The sequence below is a fragment of the Hyperolius riggenbachi genome, chromosome 3 (assembly GCF_040937935.1).
Source record: "Hyperolius riggenbachi isolate aHypRig1 chromosome 3, aHypRig1.pri, whole genome shotgun sequence".
Classification (NCBI taxonomy): Eukaryota; Metazoa; Chordata; class Amphibia; order Anura; family Hyperoliidae; genus Hyperolius; species Hyperolius riggenbachi.
In genome coordinates this window covers 517,099,072-517,114,621 of record NC_090648.1, presented here as the reverse complement: position 1 = coordinate 517,114,621, position 15,550 = coordinate 517,099,072, and the positions used below count along the sequence as shown (strand labels likewise).

General features: G+C 45.5%; 1 protein-coding gene across 1 annotated transcript in view; it reads right to left on the bottom strand.

The window, feature by feature from the left end:
- Nucleotides 1–8,539: 8,539 nt before the first annotated feature.
- Nucleotides 8,540–15,550, bottom strand: part of CAMK2A (calcium/calmodulin dependent protein kinase II alpha) — a 131,359-nt gene continuing 124,348 nt past the window's right edge. The window contains exon 14 of the mRNA XM_068278418.1: nucleotides 8,540–14,560. Within this exon, the coding sequence (XP_068134519.1) occupies nucleotides 14,557–14,560 (4 nt within the window). The 3' untranslated portion in view covers nucleotides 8,540–14,556. The remainder of the gene's footprint in view (nucleotides 14,561–15,550) is intronic.

Genomic DNA, 15,550 nt, shown 5'->3' with positions numbered 1-15,550 from the left:
GGATTGTTAGACACAGCTACGCCATCTGACATGTAGTCCTTGACCATCTTCTCCAGGCGATCGGTGTTGGAGGTGGATCTGCACGCTTGCTGTTCTGTGGGCTGCTGCTGCATGGGTGTCAGAAAATTTTCCCACTCCAAGGACACTGCCGATACCATTCCCTTTTGGGCACTAGCTGCGGCTTGTGTTGTTTGCTGCCCTCCTGGTCGTCCTGGGTTTGCGGAAGTCAGTCTGTCGGCGTACAACTGGCTAGAGGAGGGGGAGGATGTCAATCTCCTCTCTAAAGTCTCCACAAGGGCCTGCTGGTATTCTTCCATTTTGACCTGTCTGACTCTTCAAGCAGTTTTGGAACATTGTGTTTGTACCGTGGATCCAGAAGGGTATATAAACCCAGTAATTGGTGTTGTCCCGAATGCGCACAATGCGTGGGTCGCGTTCAATGCAGTTTAGCATGAATTGAGCCATGTGTGCCAGAGTCCTACCAGAATCCTCATCATCCTCTTGTGAGCGTTGTGATAGTTGTTGTGATGCATCATAGTCGTCACCTTCTTCCTGGTCTGCTTCTGCTGACCATTCGCGCTGAATTGTGGAAGTCCAACGTGCACCGCTCTGGCCCTCGTCAGTGGTGGCAGGAAATTCCTGCTCCAACTCCAGCTGTTCCTCCTCCTCTTCTTCATCATGTGTCAGCTTAGCCAACCTTAAAGCGCGAATGAGATTACTCCCATTATCACACACAACCATGGCCGGTTTCAGGTCCAGCGGTGCCAGCCACAAATCCATCTGTTCCTTTATTCCCCTCCAAATTTCCTCCCCTGTGTGCTGCTTATCCCCAAGGCAGATCAGCTTCAGCAACGCTTGCTGACGCATGCCAACAGCTGTGCTGCACTGCTTCCACGATCCTACTGCTGCTGGGTTAGCGTTTCCGGATGAGGTACAGCTTTGAGATGCGTTGGAGGAGAAGGAGTCAGAGAGGTAGGTGCTGTTGTTATCCAGTGGGAGGGACGGCGGTGCAGGTGTTTGCGGCGTGGGCAACACCCGCGCCGTAGCAGGTGAGGATTCGCTGCCAAGCTCCACAAGGTTCACCCAGTGCGCGGTAAGGGAGATGTATCGACCCTGGCCGAACGCACTCGTCCAGGTGTCAGTGGTGAGGTGAACCTTGCAGGCAACGGCATTCTTCAAGCTTCGGGTTATTTTGCTGACCACGTGCTCATGCAACTCAGGCACTGCAGAGCGCGCAAAGTGGTAGCGGCTGGGAACCACGTAACGTGGGATGGCCACTGACATCATGCCCTTGAAGCTGTTTGTCTCCACCACTCGATATGGCAGCATTTCGCAGGCCAGAAGCTTGGCTATGCTGGCTCTTACTGCCACGGCCCGGGGGTCATTTGCTGGCAATTTCCTCTTGCGCTCAAACATCTCCGAGACAGACAACTGAACCATAGGGCTGCACAACGAAGGGCTGTTGGTTGTTGTGTTTGATGAACACTGGGAGACCTCAAGAGCACTACTCCGGAAAGTGACAGTGTCAGCGTCATCTGATTTTTTGGAATGTTTTGAACCACGCAATGGCTGGGCTACTGCTGCTGCTGAGGCGGGTCTGGTGGGGAGTCTGGTGAACCCAAGGGAGGCAGTGTTGCTGGTGGTACCCTGTCCTGCCGCGTTTGCCCACAGAGTGGGATGTTTGGATAGCATGTGGCGGCTCATGCTGGTGGTGGAGAGGTTGTTAATACTTTTCCACCTGCTCAGGCGGGTCTTGCACACCTTGCAAATCGCCATGGTAACATCCTCAGTGCAGTCTTCAAAGAAAGCCCAGACTTTGGAGCACCTGCCTTGCTGGCGATTTCTGTTTGCGCCTCTTTTGCCTCTCACTTGAACTTCCACGCTTGTGGTGCCTGAAATTGCGCCGCCTACCTTGTGGCACAAGGCGAACTCGTGCAGCAGTGGGTTCTTCAACAGACTCATCTGTGCTGCTGCTACGACGGCGATGTTCTCGTTCACAAACAAAATCTGGGTCTCTGTCCACATTGTCCATACCCTCCTCTTCCATCTCCTCAAACTTGTCATATGTCATTGTGGGGGGCCGCCGCCGTGGAGTAGAGCTCCCCAGCACAACCGTCAGGGGAAACACCTCTTCCCTTGCCCCTCCCTCTTTCACCGGATTTCTTCCTCATTTCACTTATCCTTACAGTACACGCTGACTGGCAGCAGTACAGTGGCAGTACAGAAATGCTATACAGTGGTGGGTGAGCGGTGTACCACTATTGCCAGCAGCGACACAGAGCACAATGCTATACAGTGGCGGGTGAGCGGTGTACTACTGTTCCCAGCAGACAAAGAGTGGCAGTAAACACAATGCTATATAGTGTGGCTGAGCCGTGTACACAGAGTGGCAGTAAACACAATGCTATATAGTCTGCTATATAGTCACCCCGAACGGGGTGATGTTCTGCAGCACCCGAACAGTGGCGAACACTGTTCGCCCAACACTACTGGGAACGCAGATTTTAGTACCTAAACACACGATACAACATGTTTTCCGGGGTCGGACTCTGAGGCACATACAGATGGTCCCGATCATCATCCTCATCATCATACAACTCTTCTCCTGAGTCTGACCCACCCACCACCTCTGCCACCCCAACATCCCCAGACACAGTCACAGACCCCTCATCGTCCTCAACATTAACTTGGGATGCTGGCCTGAGCCCGACCTCCTCCTCCACATCAGGCCCCATCATCTCCTCAATGGCAGCCCTCATTAATCGCTCTGGCGCCGGACCGATGGACACAAAGTTCTCCTCCGGGGAGGGCCGCTGCTGACCACTGGCTGCTGGGGTGGATGTTATAGCTTGCGTGGGGCGTTGGCTGTTGCTGTTGTTGGGAGTGCTGCTCACAGCGGAGGTCTCTGAGGAACTCATGGTGAGCTCATATAGTGGTTGACGGTGAGTGGAGTATTACTGATCCCAGCAATATACACACTGACTGGCAGAGTACGCAATGCTATATAGTGTGGCTGAGCCGTGTACACAGAGTGGCAGTGAACAATGCTATATAGTCTGGCTGAGCGGTGTACACAGAGTGGCAGTACACACAATGCTATATAGTCTGGCTGAGCCATGTACACAGAGTGGCAGTAAACAATAGTATATAGTCTGGCTGAGCGGTGTACACAGAGTGTCAGTAAACAATGGTATATAGTCTGGCTGAGCGGTGTACACAGAGTGTCAGTAAACAATGGTATATAGTCTGGCTGAGCGGTGTACACAGAGTGTCAGTAAACAATGGTATATAGTCTGGCTGAGCGGTGTACACAGAGTGGCAGTAAACACAATGCTATATATAGCGTGGTTGAGCGAGGTGCACAGTGGCAGTACACACAATGCTATATAGTCAGGCTAAGCCGTGTACACAGAGTGTCAGAAAACACAATGCTATATATAGCGTGGCTGAGCGAGGTGCACAGTGGCAGTACACACAATGCTATATAGCCAGGCTAAGCCGTGTACACAGAGTGTCAGAAAACACAATGCTATATATAGCGTGGCTGAGCGAGGTACACAGTGGCAGTAAACAATATATAGTGTGGCTGAACGAGCGGTGTACCACTATTCCCAGCAGACACAGAACAGTACACAGAATGCTATATAGTGTGGCTGAACGAGCGGTGTACTACTGTTCCCAGCAGACACAGAACAGTACACAGAATGCTATATAGTGTGGCTGAACGAGCGGTGTACCACTATTCCCAGCAGACACAGAACAGTACACAGAATGCTATATAGTGTGGCTGAACGAGCGGTGTACCACTATTCCCAGCAGACACAGAACAGTACACAGAATGCTATATAGTGTGGCTGAACGAGCGGTGTACTACTGTTCCCAGCAGACACAGAACAGTACACAGAATGCTATATAGTGTGGCTGAACGAGCGGTGTACTACTGTTCCCAGCAGACACAGAACAGTACACAGAATGCTATATAGTGTGGCTGAACGAGCGGTGTACCACTATTCCCAGCAGACACAGAACAGTACACAGAATGCTATATAGTGTGGCTGAACGAGCGGTGTACCACTATTCCCAGCAGACACAGAACAGTACACAGAATGCTATATAGTGTGGCTGAACGAGCGGTGTACTACTGTTCCCAGCAGACACAGAACAGTACACAGAATGCTATATAGTGTGGCTGAACGAGCGGTGTACTACTGTTCCCAGCAGACACAGAACAGTACACAGAATGCTATATAGTGTGGCTGAGCGAGGTACACAGTGGCAGTAAACAATGCTATATATAGTGTGGCTGAGCGAGCGGTGTACTACTGTTCCCAGCTGCGACACACAATGACTGGGGGGGACCCTGGCTAGCGTGGCTGGAGCGCGAACTACCCTGCCTGCCTACCCAAAGCTAAACCCACAGACAAATGGCGGAGATATGACGTGGTTCGGGTATTTATTTACCCGAACCACGTGACCGTTCGGCCAATCAGAGCGCGTTCGGGTCCGAACCACGTGACCCGTTCGGCCAATCACAGCGCTAGCCGAACGTTCGGGGAACGTTCGGCCATGCGCTCTTAGTTCGGCCATGTGGCCGAACGGTTTGGCCGAGCACCGTCAGGTGTTCGGCCGAACTCGAACATCACCCGAACAGGGTGATGTTCTGCAGAACCCGAACAGTGGCGAACACTGTTCGCCCAACACTACATACCGCCATACCACCATACCAGTACACCATACTGCCATACCTATACACCATACCGCCATACCACCATACCTATACACCATACCACCATACCTATACACCATACCAGTACACAGGAATGCAGAGGAATACAGACTGTCACCGTACTGCCACACCGGTACATCATACTGCCATACCTATACACCATACCAGTACACCATACTGCCATACCTATACACCATACCGCCATACCACCATACCTATACACCATACTGCCATGCCATACCTATACACCATACCACCATACCTATACACCATACCAGTACACAGGAATGCAGAGGAATACAGACTGTCACCGTACCGCCATACCGGTACATCATACTGCCATACCTATACACCATACCGCCATACCACCATACCTATACACCATACCAGTACACAGGAATGCAGAGGAATACAGACTGTCACCGTACTGCCATACCTACCTATACATCGTACCGCCATACCTATACACCATACCACCATACCTATACACCATACCAGTACACAGGAATGCAGAGGAATACAGACTGTCACCGTACCGCCATACCGGTACATCATACTGCCATACCTATACACCATACCGCCATACCACCATACCTATACACCATACCAGTACACAGGAATGCAGAGGAATACAGACTGTCACCGTACTGCCATACCTACCTATACATCGTACCGCCATACCTATACACCATACCACCATACCTATACACCATACCAGTACACAGGAATGCAGAGGAATACAGACTGTCACCGTACCGACATACCGGTACATCATACTGCCATACCTATACACCATACCGCCATACCACCACACCTATACACCATACCGCCATACCACCATACCTATACACCATACCAGTACACAGGAATGCAGAGGAATACAGACTGTCACCGTACCGCCATACCGGTACATCATACTGCCATACCTATACACCATACCAGTACACCATACTGCCATACCTATACACCATACCGCCATACCACCATACCTATACACCATACCAGTACACAGGAATGCAGAGGAATACAGACTGTCACCGTACCGCCACACCGGTACATCATACTGCCATACCTATACACCATACCACCATACCTATACACCATACCGCCATACCACCATACCTATACACCATACTGCCATGCCATACCTATACACCATACCACCATACCTATACACCATACCGCCATACCACCATACCTATACACCATACCAGTACACAGGAATGCAGAGGAATACAGACTGTCACCGTACCGCCATACCAGTACACCATACTGCCATACCTATACACCATACCGCCATACCACCATACCTATACACCATACCACCATACCTATACACCATACCGCCATGCCATACCTATACACCATACTGCCATACCTATACACCATACCAGTACACAGGAATGCAGAGGAATACAGACTGTCACCGTACTGCCATACCTACCTATACATCGTACCGCCATACCTGTACACCATGCTGCCATACCTATACACCGTACCCTCAGTCCCAGAGCTTCCCTCAGTCCCAGAGCTGCCCTCAGTCCCAGAGTTTCAGGGGTCCCAGAGCTATGTTCTGAGTGTTGTTACGGGTCCACCACATGAGTGATATGAAAGAGCAAATAGCAAAGGAAAGGGACCAATCAGAGGAATTCAAACAATGTGACACAAAGATGCCGATACTCAGCACTCCATGCAGTGGGGGTAACGACCTTTTTTTAACCTGATTACAGATGTCCTTAAAGAGAGTCTGAAGCGAGAATAGATCTCGCTTCAGACCTCATATATAGCAGGGGCACGTGTGCCGCTGCTAAAACGCCGCTATCCCGCGGCTTAACGGGGGTCCCTGTCCCCCCAAATCCCCTCCGTAATGCGGGAGAGCGCTTCCGCATTGGGGCAGGGCTAACCACCGCAGCCCTGCCCCACGCGCGTCTGTCAGCGCGTATCTCCGCCTCTCCCCCGCCCCTTTCAGTCTTCCTTCACTGAGAGGGGCGGGGGAGAGGCGGCGATGCGCGTCTGATAGACGCACTGGGAGGCAGGGCTGCAGCCGTTAGCCCTTGCCTCCAGGAAGCAAAATCAGCGACCAAGTCTGCGACCAAGGTTTGTGGGGGGTGGGTTGGGGGGTCAGGGACCCTCGTTCAGCCGCGGGATAGCGGTGTTTTAGCAGGGGCACACACTCCCCTGCTATATATGAGAGCTGAAGCGAGATTTAGTCTCGCTTCTGTGTCTCTTTAAAAATACAACCATCTAAACTTTCAAACAATTTAAAAATACAACCATCTATCATTTTCAAACAATTTAAAAAAAAGGGCAAAAAAACTTGCCCTCCGTAAAACATTCTTGGCAAATGCTTTCGACTTGGTTTGTCTTCCGCTGGCTCAAGGGTCCATCTGACCACAGATGCCTGGTCTGCAAAGCACGGTCAGGGCAGCTACAGCATGGGTCTCAGCAGGCTCCCACTTCAGGCCGGAATCCAACCTTCATTCCCCGCGGTGACAATGGCAGACTTGCCCTCCATAACGGATTCCCGTTAAAGGATTTAAAGTTAATTCATTTCAAATACACAGCAGGACCTCGAAAGTCCGCCTCCTGTATTGTTATTTTTGGTCACTACTTTGGGGCGGGCGTGCATGCCTGCCCGCTGCCCTCCTTGGATGTGTAGTGGTAGCCGTTTCTCAGGCTCCACACCGGATTCCATCCCTCATTCCCCGGCCATTACTCGGGGTCACAAATGACAGACTTGCCCGCCTCCATATGATTCTCGTGAAAGGAATGTGGTGTCATCTTTGCCCGCCATAACTGGTTCTCGTTAAAGGATTTAAAGTACATTCATTTCAAATACACAGCAGGGCCTCGAAAGTCCTCCTCCTGTATTGTTATTTTTGGTCACTACCTCGGGGCGGGCGTGCATGCCTACCTGCTGCCCTCCTTGGATGTGTAGTGGTAGCCGTTTCTCAGGCTCCACACCGGATTCAAACCCCTCATTCCCCGGCCATTACCCGGGGTCACAATGGCAGACTTGCCCGCCTCCACAGGATTCTCATTGTAGCGGTACTGAACAAGTACACAGCAAGTAAAAAATGTAATTTAAAAACAAAACATAAGCTTTTTAACAATGACATGGAAAGTTGAGAAGGAAGTCACACATTACCTGACATCACTGAGTGAGGAAGAGCAATCTCGCCATGTTGCGCAGTAGTCCAGCATGGCCGTCACTACACAAACAGCTGTTTGCGGTGCGTTACACAGTGAGTTTGGTGTGTCAGTGTGAAGCAGTACTCTAATTACACTACCTGATTGATGTATACACATGCAAGATGTTTGAAAGCACGTTAGGCCTGCAATTTAGCATTCAATGTGATTTCTGCCCTTAAAACGCTGCTTTGCGTCACATCCAGATTTTTCCCCGGGACTTTTGGCATGTATCCCACTCCGCCATGCCCCCCTCCAGGTGTTAGACCCCTTGAAACATCTTTTCCATCACTTTACTGGCCAGCATAATTTTTTCTATTTTTCCAAAGTTCGCCTCCCCATTGAAGTCTATTGCGGTTCGCGAACTTTTCCGCGAACCGAACCTTCCGCGGAAGTTCGCGAACCGAAAATCGGAGGTTCGCGACATCTCTAATCAGATGCAGCCTATCTTGGGAAGCGCTGCCACCTCCGCCTGCTGTCTAATAAAGCACACTTACCTGATATTCTGGTGGCCTTCACACAAAGGGGTAACAGAATACCAATATTTGACCGCAGAACATAAACTCCTGATCTTCCTGCTACCAGCCCATTCATCTCAGAACAAAATCACGTAGACGACTCTGCTTCAATTTGTGCCATTTATTGAAATTAGACATCAAGATTAAAATATACAGCCAGAAAAAAAACTGTGCCAGGTTATTCGATACGATCTTCCCAGTGTAATCGCCACAGGCGGGGCAAAGAAAACAAACCAAATCATCGACCTGAACAAATACATCTGCAACACATTATACTGGTCATCTTCAGAACTTCCTGACAAAATAAAGGGAAGGGTTTTTTTTTCAGCTGTTTTGAAAAATTTTAAAACATTTTTGTGTTTAGAAGAAATTGTCGCCTGTGCTTTCTCCTCTCGCCCGTTACAGGGTAAATGTCTCAACGTTCAGGTCAGGGTGCTTCCAAAATGGCAAAGGGAGGAGCATACGGCACAAGGGTACCTCCCTCCACGGTAAATACTCAAATATAGCATCAACCAGACCCCTCCCCTTTCCCAGGGTTACTGCATTTTATGTAAACATATTCCATTCTTCAGAGGGATTTTATTAGCAATACACCTATAAAAATGTAATCAGGAAAATATTTCAAATTCAGATTTCAAAAGTGTTTGGAGCGCCACCTGCTGGATCAAATGCCAACTGCCAAGCTGTGCAAGTCTTGCTTTGCTGCAGTGCAGCAAAGATAAGATGGCTTCATAATGAACAATAGGGCTTAAAGTGTCAGTATGCATGAAATGAACTGCTGTTAAATGTCTTAAAATGAGACTAGGAGTAATAATGCAATATATTGATTATTGATCTGATTATTGATTTATTTCAGTCAAGATCAGAAAATCAACTCGTACTGTCTGGCTGGACACAGGATTCCTGCCCAAGGCAAAGGAAACAGGAGAAGGCAGGGAAGGTTCCGTCACTCGGAAATTCATTCAATATGTTTAGAGAAAGCCAAACAGTCCAGCGTCCAGAGAAAAGGTGGACAGCACTACTTGAAATTATGATACTTTTCAAAGAAATTAAAGGGAACCTGTCTTGAAGCATAAAATGGCAACACAAAAATGATTTACTGCAAGTCCATGAAAGCCCATTAAATTAAACTCTGTGATAGGAGAATGACAGCTTCCATCGGAGAGAACTCAAGTGATTTCTTTCTGAAACGACTTTAAATCCTCAATTCACTAAGGGCCATAAATTAAAACTGATAAAATACCTAATTTAGTGTTTCTGTTCTTATTTTTAAATTCACTAATAATTTTACAAATGATAAAAACAAGGTCTAAAACCATTGGGTAAAGTTGTCTAAAGTATTCGGTAAATAGCAATTGATGTGGTATCCTCCTGAATAAACTTGTACAGCAATTCTCTGGAGGTTAGCGGTGGAGACACTTCAAGCTAAACTAACTTTTATTTTTTATTTTTATGCAGGTTTTAAAAAAATATAAAAAGTTTTATGGTTGTAAAGTTTACTATTTGTGTTGTACTACATGTAATATGAAATAAATTCTATCACAATAGTGGTAATTTTCCCTGACAGATATAACTTCCCGACAAGGACTTGCTGGTCTACTCTCTGTCGGCAAATACTGACTGAACACGCCCACTTTCTCTTTTGTGAGTTCAAAGTTCATGACAGACTTACCATTTTTAGACCAGGTCTAAAACATTCGGTAAAACGTTCAGTAATTCTACATGCATTCAACCGGTACACTACCGGATGCAGTATTTTACCAAACATTCAGTAGATTAGTCTAAACTGCTTTATGCATTGAGGCCAGTGCTTTGTGCCAGAGTTTCTTTAACCAGGAAAAGAAGCGCTCTAATGGTGCATTCAAATTTTAATGAAAATATGCAATAAAGTATTGCACTTACATTCAAGTTTCTTTAAAATAAGCATGTATGTGGCCTGCCCTCGATCATTCCTCTCTGCCGCGGTCTGGCCAGGGCCCAGGGCTGCTCTGGTGTTTCTCCGTGTTATCCTGTGGTGTAGCGAGGATGGAATGAGGGGCCACACCACGTAACTGTCACTACCGGTGTCGGCGTATACCACACCTTCATCAGGTGACGTAGGGCCTAGAAGACACCGTACTTGTGAGCTAGCCGCATGACGCAGCTGAGCTGTAGAAGGGGGAGGGGTTGAATTTAATGCACCATTGGAGCACTTCTTTTTATCTTTCTCACTTAGTTCAGCATCTGGAAACCACCCAGTGAGAAGCGACTCCATAGTGCATCAACAAAGGATAATACCTTTTTATGTGTACACGAGCTTCTAGTTCAGTTAGATAGCGCAGGGTATTTAACTTTTGTTTTAGTAATCTTTAACTGAATCTTTTGTCACCTATTGTTACAAGTGGAGGTGTCCCACCATGGTGCCATCCTGGTGTGGTGCCACCTTCAGAGAAAAAGTCAAAGGTCTTTAAACATGACTGTGTCAGAAACAAGAACTGTCTGTGTTACCCAGTAGCCATCAAAGAACTTCTCTTTTATCCTGCTAGAAGCCAAAATACAGAAAAAAGGATGCTCCTTCAAAGGCTGGAGAAATACATTCATAAGCAATAACAATTAATTATATTTCAACAGCAGATCAAAAATGCATCCAGACCTTCTGGTGTGACCTCTGAGGCAACTTTTTAAATGGATATCCTTTCATGATTTTTGACTTTGTATTACTTAGCTAACACAATCATCGGAGTGAAGCCACGTGCTAGAGACACAAGAAGATGATAGAAGAAATCTTTCTTCAGATACTTAGAAGACTCCAGTCTCATGTTATTGCTATCTATCCTTGTTCTAACCAGAAAATGATGTAGAAACTACGTGGAACAAGAAGTTCAATGTCCCCCCAAGGTAAGAACGGGTTATATCAAGTACGAGAATGCCTGTCTTCCTGGTGGCCAGCCCAGGGCTTGATAAATAAAGAAGAAAGGAGCTCTGTCTGTAATGTCTAGTCCAGGCATGGGCAAACTTGGCCCTCCAGCTGTTAAGGAACTACAAGTCCCACAATGCATTGCAGGAGTCTGACAGCCACAGTCATGACTCATAAAGGCAAATGCACTGTGGGACTTGTAGTTCCGTAACAGCTGGAGGGCCGAGTTTGCCCAGACCTGGTCTAGTCACTGGCCTGCCTGGCTAGGTTCTGCATGAAGAACAGGAGGAGTCAGGTCAAGGCAAGGGCTATTTTTAATAGAATGTTAATACTGCCGCAAGACGAAAGCTTCAAAAAAAAAATCTTTAGAAAAGCTGTGCAAAAGGCCCACAATTACCAAGCCTTGCCTCTGGGTCTATCAAGTACTATGTATACCAACCAACAGCATTTCAACTGTGAGCATTCCAGTAGAGGACTTCTATGAAAGGAAATATTTGACTGGGCTAAGGGTAGCGCTCGCAGTCCTTTTTTCAGACACAGTTATAAATAAGTTCCTCTGGTTTGTTTCATCTTTCCTATGAGGTTTCAGAGGCTCTAGACTCAGCAAAAAGTTATTAATGATCAGCTTCTGCCTTCCCTTAAAACTTTTGAAATCCATTATTCTGTAGCAGCCGGCAGGTGAAGAAGGGGTAGATACTGAAGCAGAGGTATAACAAGATCTATTCTTTACAGGTACAATTTTCGGAAGACTATAGACAAGACATTGTGCAAACAACCCTGACTCTATAAAGTACCCCAAGAAGTAAATGCAAAATTGCCCCTCTTTGGAGACATTTGGCACAGGCCACAAACTGGCAACAAAGACGCCATGCAACAATATATTTTAGTCTACGGAACGTAGAAAGCCTCACCGATAAACTCATTTGGTTGGTCGGTCGGTCACATGCAGGCTTAACACCAATTGACCTGCACTTATACTGAACATATCGGCCTACACTTGGATACAAATGCATTCTAAACATACTGTTGTCTCCATTAGGTGGAAATGAAGAAGGTGTAGGTAGGTGTTCTCTTTGGCCGGGTTTATTTGGCCAGGATTAATCTCTTTTATTTACATAAAAATAACTCCATTTGGCAATAAAGCGCAATGGCGATCAACGAAAAGTCATGGATGATCATCCCGAAAAAAGTCACCATCATCATGGACCACCACTGACTACAAAAAAAGAACAAGAGCAAGTTTTTAACAAGAAGTCAATATTTCCGTTGATGTCTTTTCTGCTCCTTTCCTCAAGATCTTCAAAAACTCATTGATCATTCTATGTGCGAGATCGGTATTTCAAGAAAAAAAAAGTACCAGTCAATCAAAAGTTTCATGCTAACGATGACACAGACTCTTCTCGGACTCGAGTCTTCTTCAAGTCCTCTCTTCGTATCCGAGAATGAATTTGATACAAAGCAGAGTTGTGCCAAATTACTCCATACAGTTTTGAGGGCATCTCTGAATACTTTAAAACTCCACATCTTCACTAGAGAAAGAAACAGACATCACATCCCAGGAAAACCAGTCATCCGTAGCGTTTTCATAGAGCAGGAGGACAAGAGCCCACTACATTAATCAGAAAGCAGCCTAACCAAACAGATCACTATTCAACCTAAACTGTAAACATGCTGTCACCTGCTCATCTTCACACTTCATCATCATCATTGCTTATTATTTTATTTTTTATTTTATTTTATTTTTTTAAAAAGCCACCATGCAAAGGACAATACGTTTCAATGTCCCGTACACCAGGGAACCTCGTTCAAAAGAGATTTCCTATAATTAAAGTGAATAAAGCAGCCACTGATTAAAATTCAGAACCTGCACTACACTATAAATAAATCTACACGCTAAACTAATGGAAACAGAAAAAGTTTCATTCAATGGCGTAATATTGTACAAGCATTAAACAAACTTTCAAAAAGTTAAGTTCAGCAGTAGCTCATCCACTAAAAAGATGAATGCTAAAAACAAGGCTGCTTTTAGAGTCACTTTTGAGAATCAAAAAAGGAAAAAAAAATAATAATAACATATTGCAAATAATTTCGTACAAGAATTTTACTTCTATAAAAGCATGCATATTATTATAGATCTGCAATAGAAATACTGATTTTTCTCAACACACTGATCTGTCCACAAAATATATATATATATGTATATATTATATATATTATGAATATTTATAGATATTTATTATTACTATAACTTGCATCGTTGGTCTGCATTGAGCTTTTATTTATTTTTTTCATTGTATTATTTATCTGTTCATTGCACGACATTGCTATACATTGCTTTGCAATGTAAAAGAGGATGAACTCATTAGCTCTTTTTAAATAAAGATACATTCTTTGAAAAAAAGTAGAAGAATTTGTAGGCAAAGACACCACACCCACAACACAGTGCGGTTTAGGGCAAAGTGGATCCAAAAATTTCTTACTAAAATTGTAATTGTTACTATTATTACTTTTGTCCCTGGATTGCTGACGCAGGTAGAAGTTGATCGGATGCTCTGATAGTTAAGGCAACCTTTTGTAGCTTTGAGTTTAAACTTCACAAAAATTAAAACAACAAGTCCTAGTAAAATGGAGAGGTGAAAAATGGTAAGCGATCAATTTCGACACCCGCAGAGCCTTGTGGTTTACAACCGGCGGGTGCCTCCCTTAGTATTTTACAACTTGTGCTTTTGGTTAGTTAGTGTGAGTGTGCGACACTTTTTTTGCTGACTTTATTTTTGTTCCTTGTTATATCTGCAGACAGCTTTGAAAATGTAGGTCTCAAGTGGACTAGGATTGAAATATTCTGTGTTTTGCTCAACTACAATAAAGGTAAATTAGTTTCAAAAGTTTTTAATCGAGTGTTTGATCTGCATAAGTATTGTTGCTTTGATGGTCACACCAGTTTGCCGCAATGTTTTTTGTAATTTTCAGATAAGACACGCCCCTCTCTCCCTGACCTCTGATTGGTGAGGGACTTCACTGTGCAGGATATGTGTTTACGCATGCTGACACGGACACACACTCACACACTGTCCCCTGATACCTCAGAAGTAAATGAAAGATAGAGAGGTGTGAAACAGCAAAAAAGAGGGGTGCAAAGAGAGAGAGGGAAGAGGAGAAATATTGAAGAAGACTGAAGGGGCTGCTTCTTCTGGAGATGACTAGAGTCCACGGCCAATGATGGAATTTCAGCTGCAAGACACAAGTTTATGATATGCTTAATCCACGGTTTAGGGAAGCAAGTATTATTATGCATTTATATAGTGCTGACATCTTTTGCAGTGCTTCAAAGAATATTGAGACACGTCACTAACTGTCCCTTCTGAGGAGCTCACAATCTAATCCCTGGCCAGGTTTAGAACATTTAAGTAAAGCGTTAGACAATTTTTTTTTTTTTTTTTTTAGAGAGACTTTGGAGGAATTCAGACAAACAGTTGGAGAACATCCAAACACCATGCAGGTAGTATCTCGGCCAAGATTGAATCTTGGGATCCTAGTGCTGCAATGCAAGAGTTCTATCCTCTTCGCCACCCTTAAAATCCAGAGGAAAAAAAAATGGTTTAATTTTGAATAGTGTGGCAAAGGGTTAGATCTTTAGGATTTTTGTATGTAGTTCAAGGACACCAAAGTGAAATAAAATGATTCAAAACAGTGTTCTCTTTTTTGGGAAAGAAAACTCAGTGGTGAGGTTAGTAGCTGTAGTTTTAGTGATCCAAATGGACAAAACTCTCATAGATTGCAACGCGTTTATTTGGCCTAGGTCACTGACTGAGGGGCTAAGCTCCTGATGATAGACGGCTATATAATCTAGCTCAGTCCTTCTCAACCAGAACTCCTTGAGAACTTTGCAGAGGTTCCCTGACATTTCCTCAGCTGGTAGGTTGAGAAAGCTTCAAAATTATGTCCCGAGCTTCTCGATGTCCTCGTCACTCATTTTCTGCCCATCCTGAATTCTACTTTCCATTCTTGTTGTTCACTGGTGGAATGGCCATGGGAATGTTATAGCACGTTACATTGGCGATGATTATATGTGGGATGTGGAATGCCAGAAATAAGGATATGTGTACAACAGATGAAGGGCTTGATTCACAAAGCCGTGCAAACTGTTTAGCATGGGTGGGCTAAACAGTTAGCACGAGAAGTGCTGTTCGTGAATCGCGGCACTTTGCACGCGCAAAAGTC